The 6164-nt window shown below is 44.5% G+C and overlaps 1 protein-coding gene across 2 annotated transcripts; it reads left to right on the top strand.

The window, feature by feature from the left end:
- The first annotated feature begins 1350 nt into the window (after positions 1 to 1350).
- LOC121553511 (zinc finger protein Pegasus) lies at positions 1351 to 4873 on the top strand. Of its 2 annotated transcripts, XM_041866658.2 has the most exons (4): positions 1351 to 1725; positions 1945 to 2119; positions 2872 to 3045; positions 3269 to 4873. In XM_041866658.2, exons 2-4 carry the CDS (start codon positions 1987 to 1989, stop codon positions 4234 to 4236), a joined length of 1275 nt encoding a protein of 424 aa, XP_041722592.1. In that variant the 5' UTR covers positions 1351 to 1725; positions 1945 to 1986; the 3' UTR covers positions 4237 to 4873. The 2 variants fall into 2 exon arrangements, with proteins under 2 accessions (XP_041722592.1, XP_041722594.1); XM_041866660.2 differs by lacking the exons at positions 1351 to 1725; positions 1945 to 2119 and adding an exon at positions 2456 to 2645.
- The last annotated feature ends 1291 nt before the right edge of the window (positions 4874 to 6164 follow it).

Below are 6164 nucleotides of genomic sequence, written 5' to 3'. Positions count from 1 at the left end.
TATTAGGACGAGCAATGTCTGAGTGGCATTGACAAAAAATACAGTAGAATACAGTATATATATATATGAAATGAGTAAAACAGTATGTAAACATTATTAAAGTGACTAGTGTTCCATTTCAAGTGACCAGTGATTCCATGTCTATGTACATAGGGCAGCAGCCTCTAAGGTGCAGGGTTGAGTAACCGGGTGGTAGCTGGCTAGTGATGGCTATTTAATAGTCTGATGGCCTTGAGATAGAAGCTGTTTTTCAGTCTCTTGGTCCCAGCTTTAATGCGCCTGTACTGACCATTTCAGATTGTCAGTGATGTGTACGCCGAGGAACTTGAAGCTTTTTTACCTTCTCCACTGCGGTCCCATCGATGTGAATAGGGGCGTGCTCTCTCTGTTGTCTCCTGAAGTCCACGATCAGCTCCTTCGTTTTGTTGACGTTGAGGGAAAGGTTATTTTCCTGGCACCACTCTGCCAGGGCCCTCACCTCCTCCCTGTAGGTTGTCTCGTCATTGTTGGTAATCAGGCCTACTACTGTTGTGTCATCTGCAAACGTAATGATTGAGTTGGAGGCGTGCGTGGCCACGCAGTCATGGGTGAACAGGGAGTACAAGAGGGGGCTGAGCACGCACCCTTGTGGGGCCCCTGTGTTGAGGATCAGCGTAGTGGAGGTGTTGTTTCCCACCTTCACCACCTGGGGGTGGCCCATCAGGAAGTCCAGGACCCAATTGCACAGGGCGGGGTTCAGACCCAGGGCCCCGAGCTTAATGATAAGCTTGGAGGGTACTATGGTGTTGAAGGCTGAGCTATAGTCAATGAACAGCATTCTTACATAGGTATTCATCTTGTCCAGATGGGATAGGGCAGTGTGCAGTGCAATGGCGTTTGCATCATCTGTGGATCTATTGGGGCGGACATATAATACGAATTGTAATTCGTAACATATCATACGAATTGGGTGATGGACATCCACAAATTAATACATACCATACGAAATGTAACATATCATACTAAATGGAGTGTCTCGGATGAAATGTTCTGATAGCAGGTTGCAACAAGAGACACACATCAATGCAGGCCTCCAAGACCCAAATATTATTCTCAGTGGCAAACCGAGGCTAAATAAGGGGGTTCATTACATTATTTCGCAATGACAACAAAAAAAATATTTTGTATCTAGTTAGTTAGTGTAGTCTACTTGCATTGATTAGATATTGAGAAAGAATGAAACTCACCCTACAGTTCTACCACAGAGTAAAACAAATAATGTATACTCTATTTGGTAGATTGATAGCTACAGCAGTTTACCCGTAGGAACTGTTCTACGTGAATTTATTGCTCATCAGGCGGGACGAATTTCGCAGGTGCACTGAATGAACTTTCACCCCCACAAACGGCTTCATTGTTTTCATTCAGCTAGCGTTGGATTGCATATTTATGTGCTAAGAGACCACCCGATTGATAGCTTCCATAGGAACTCGATGCAGCCGTAGTTGAGTGATGCCTATGTAGCTAGACGGAACAGTTGTTCCGGGCGAAAGACGACCAAAAACAATGACAATGTTGTCTCTGGAGTCTGGTACGATAGCCTAGCTAGTGAGCTGGCTAACCTGACCGTTAGCAACAACAACATGGGAACGCTATTACAACGGATCTGATCAATCACTTGTCAATTAACGTTAATGAGTACAGAAATATTCACGCGTACTTACACTTTGCTGGCATATTAAAAAGGTATGTTGATTCGCCAGCTAACTTAACTAGCTACTAAAGTCAGTTCCTTGGTTAGGTCAGCTGTTCCAGCAATCAATGTTGGATGCTCTTACAATGATCGATGGCATTGGTTAGCTAAATTGAACTGCTAAATAATAAGTTATGTGAATATGTTGTCATGTTTTTCTGTCATCTGTCTGCCAATTGATAATATTTCATCATGTGTTGTGATGGATACAGTTGGATTAACGTTATTTCACCTGAAACCGTCACTACCTTCCAATGGGCGAGGAAAAGCCAGAGACGTTGGACTTCGTCAAAGACTTCCAAGAGTATCTCAGCCAGCAGACTCAACATGTGAACATGATCTCAGGCTCCGTCAGTGGCGTCAAAGAGGTGGACGATTTACCAGCAGGTAGGCCTAGCCAAGAATGTCCAAGGAACTCGGTTATTTTCAGAGGTAGACTGGCTCTGGCATTCAAAACAGCCAAATACTCCATAAAAAATGTAATTTGCGATACGGTTCTAGAAACATAAAGCCCTTTACCTTCATATCACATCCTGGCTTTATCACAGTTGCAGCCAACAGTATTTTTCAGTTTTAACATATTTCTGGCGGCCTTCTTCCGTTACACACACAGGTGTTCAGAGCATGCTAGCCTAGATAGCTAATTAGCACAGATGGTCACCTCTGTCTTCTGTAAACACGCTCTGTAACATGGACATATGGCTGTGTGGGAACCTTAACCCTATAAAGGTGTGTAGTAATTCAACTATTTTTTTATTACTATTATTTCTCGCTGATATGACAGATACGTTCCTTATGTTTCCAAAACTGTACCGTACGTTCAGACCGAGCATTGGAACTCTTAACAAAAATTCCCCGGGAAGAAGATACCTTCATCAATAGGCGCTAAAGGTAGTTAGCGTCTATGAATGGGGTAAGGTAGGCCTAACTATGGCACCCAACACGCAGACCATAATTTGACTGTCAACAGACTCTTGCCCTTGTCCTCCAGTTATACAGACGCAAACTGTTTTATCCAAACTGTTTCATCGATGACTCTTATCATTCTAAAACCATTAATGCGAGTGAGTGTAATTATTTCTCTATAATAGATATTTCCCTTGAACCTGTCTGTTATGATTATTCCTGTACCTGTGCAGACTGCAGTCAGAATGGGATGGACCACCCCTCAGCGGATATGTCCCTTGACGACGGCTCAGGGATGCTGGTGGATGGCTTCGAGAGAACATATGATGGCAAACTCAAGTGTCGTTACTGTAACTATGCCACCAGAGGCACAGCACGACTCATTGAGCACATCCGCATTCATACAGGTGAGCTTGAATGGACCCGATAACACCATGCACATGCTACCAGGTGATATAGGACTAGATTCATCACTAGCTGAGCATTTTCCCTTATAGAAAGCTTGCACCCTTTATTTTCATTAGGCCTAGTTAGAGTAATCAAAGACAAAAAGCTAAAAACATTAACATTTCATCCTAAGACCTAATTCTTCCTTGTAATTCTTTCTCCCTCTTTCCTCTTTTCAAACAGGAGAGAAACCCCACAGATGCCACCTGTGCCCCTTCGCCTCCGCCTATTTGCGCCACCTAGAGGCCCACATGCGCTCCCACACGGGAGAGAAGCCTTACAAATGTGAGCTGTGCTCCTTCCGCTGCAGTGACCGCAGCAACCTGTCACACCACCGCCGCCGCCGGCACAAGCTCTTACCAATGAAGGGCGCTCGCTCCTCTCTCTCCCACAAGAAGATGCTGAGCGTCTTGCAGAAGAAGACCAGCCTGGGCTACGGTCGCCGGCTCCTCATCAACTTCAGCCCCCCCTCCATGGTGGTGCACAAGGCTGAGCACCTGGATGATTACTCCCATGAGCTGCCCCACCTGCGCCAGGAGACCTACGACGACCAGGGTGCTGGTGGAGATGGTAGCTCAATGGACGAACACCACAATCATCACCACAACTTGGTCATGGACAACCCCCTTAACCAACTCTCCACCCTGGCCGGCCAGCTGGCCAGCCTGCCCTCAGAGGCTGAAGGCCAGACCCAGCAGCCTCCCATGTCTCCAGGTGCGGAGTCCTGTGTGGACGAGAAGCCCTTCCTCATCCAGCAGCCTCACCCAGCCACAGCTCCTGCTGCTGTGTCAGCCAGCGCTGCCCACGCCTCTTCCTCCCCCATCACCCCAGAGCCCAGGCCCCCACCACCCAGCAACTGCAGCCCCGGGGCAGGTCCCTGCAGCGAGCACAGTGGGCGCACCAGTACTCCCAGCATCACCAACAGCCAGCCCAGCACACCAGCCCCGGGCCTGCCCTCTCTGCATCAAGACCCCCAGATGCTGCACCACTGCCAGCATTGTGACATCTACTTCCCTGACAACATCCTGTACACCATCCACATGGGCTGCCACGGCTACGAGAACCCCTTCCAGTGCAACATCTGTGGCCACAGGTGCAGGAGCAAGTACGACTTTGCCTGCCATTTTGCCAGGGGGCAGCATAAGCAGTGACTTGGTGCCGGGTCAGTGATGAAGGACTAGAGATGATGAATGGAGGTTGTTTTTATTTAATTCAATGATGGATATTTTATTTATTGCTGTTGAACTTTCTGAAATTGGCCTTGATGTAACCTCTGCGAATTCTGTGTAGTGAATTAGATTTTCTAGGGGGAAAATAACACGTTTGACAGTGCCCATGCGTATGTAGCTAGTGTGTAGGGATGGAGTGGTTTAGATGGACAACTCATTTGACCAGTTTGATCATGAACATTCCTCATGTGGGTTTTTAACATGAACACTATTTTCAGCCTTACAAACATAGTTCTAGATGATGCTAAACCCTTTGTGAGAGTGCCCTTTAGTGGCTTTAACCATACCCAACTAAACCATTTATGAGTGAAAGACTGCACCATTCATGCCTCCAACAGTGCCTACGATATTCACAATCTCTTTACCTGTACTGAAATGGACACATCTGACATTTTGTGTTCGTTTTCTTCAGATTAAGATGTCCTCTTGACATTTGTGATGGATCTGTACACAGTGCCCTTCCTTAACCGCAGACAGGTAGCCCTAGCGGTTAGAGCGTTGGGCCAGTAACCGAAAGGTCGCTGGTTTGAATACCTGAGCCGACAAGGTGAAAAATCTGTCTGTGCCCTTGAGCATGGCACTTAACCCTAATTTGCTCCAGGGGCGCTGTACTACTATGGCGGACCTTGTAAAACAACACATTTCTCTGCACCTCTATGGTGTATGTGACAATAATAATACAACTTTTTGCTAATTGGGTGAGAATAAAGCCTAACCTATACATCATCTTATATTCTGACCTTTAAATAGCATATGTCATTGTGAGATCCAACACCTTTACTGTCAAAGCAGTATCACCATATCAATTTTTTTCTCCTTTGTCATGTCTATTGAGTTCAGAATTGCCAAGTAGCACCAGAGATGCCATGTTTTAGCATACATGCTATGCCTTGGGATTCATTCAGTCCTGCATTAATCAAGGCATTGTATATTGTGGATCTCAATGTTTTCTTAAATATTTATTGAGTATTGTATTCTATATTTTCCAGTCTGATAGGTGTTGTCAATGACGTTGAAATTATGCTGAAGTGAAGATGACTGCCTTAGCAGGGTTGTTTTGTTTTAGATACTGTCGTGTCTGTTGCATAGCAACATTTGTGGAGAAAATAGTTATTGTTCCTAGGACTAATTGCACATCACCATGCTTACAGGCATCCAATGATGGAGGGGTTATTTAAAGGGGAAGTTCACAGAAGAAGAAAAACCTGTAAGGGAATTTGTTTAATGGGTTGTATCTTTTATAGGACAGTTGAATGTTGAATTGTTTTGGCGGTCAAATCATTTTATGTGAGGGGAAATATTAACACATTTCTAAGTAAAGTGTTTTCTAACAGAGTTTCTTTGTCTCAGCTGTCCTTTTTCTTGGTGTCTCTGAATTAACATAGTCAGAATTTGAAATGTCACATATTTGATCTGTTTTAATGCTATCACATGGAATAAGATGTTCAGACACCAATAATTGTCTTTTGAGAATGCTTTTAATCATTTTGCTAATGTAGCAAAGACATACATGATTGTGTACAGTAGCAGTGAATATACTTCATTGCCACAGGTGAAATGAATTGATAGCATTAATGATTATAGTTTGTTGAGGCTGGTCAGCTTAGTCTTAAGCTTCCACCTTAGCCTGGAGCTCTTCCTTATCAGACACTTTCTCTGGCTTCTCCAGATCTGAGGAAAGAAAGACCTGTTTATGTCTACATTGTATCTGAACCAGAGTGATAACATACATACACTGCTCAAAAAAATAAAGGGAACACTTAAACAACACAATGTAACTCCAAGGCAATCACACTTCTGTGAAATCAAACTGTCCACTTAGGAAGCAACACTGATTGACAATAAATGTC

This window comes from Coregonus clupeaformis, chromosome 37 (assembly GCF_020615455.1).
Source record: "Coregonus clupeaformis isolate EN_2021a chromosome 37, ASM2061545v1, whole genome shotgun sequence".
NCBI lineage: Eukaryota > Metazoa > Chordata > Actinopteri > Salmoniformes > Salmonidae > Coregonus > Coregonus clupeaformis.
The sequence above is the reverse complement of the archived record's forward strand: the minus strand, read 5'-3'. Positions and strand labels throughout refer to the sequence as shown.

Coding starts and splice junctions, on each gene's coding strand:
- LOC121553511 (XM_041866658.2), top strand. CDS start 1,987: ATGGGCGAGGAAAAGCCAGAGACGTTGGACTTCGTCAAAGACTTCCAA. Junction 2,120..2,871: donor GGTGGACGATTTACCAGCAG/GTAGGCCTAGCC, acceptor GTACCTGTGCAG/ACTGCAGTCAGAATGGGATG. Junction 3,046..3,268: donor GCACATCCGCATTCATACAG/GTGAGCTTGAAT, acceptor CTTTTCAAACAG/GAGAGAAACCCCACAGATGC.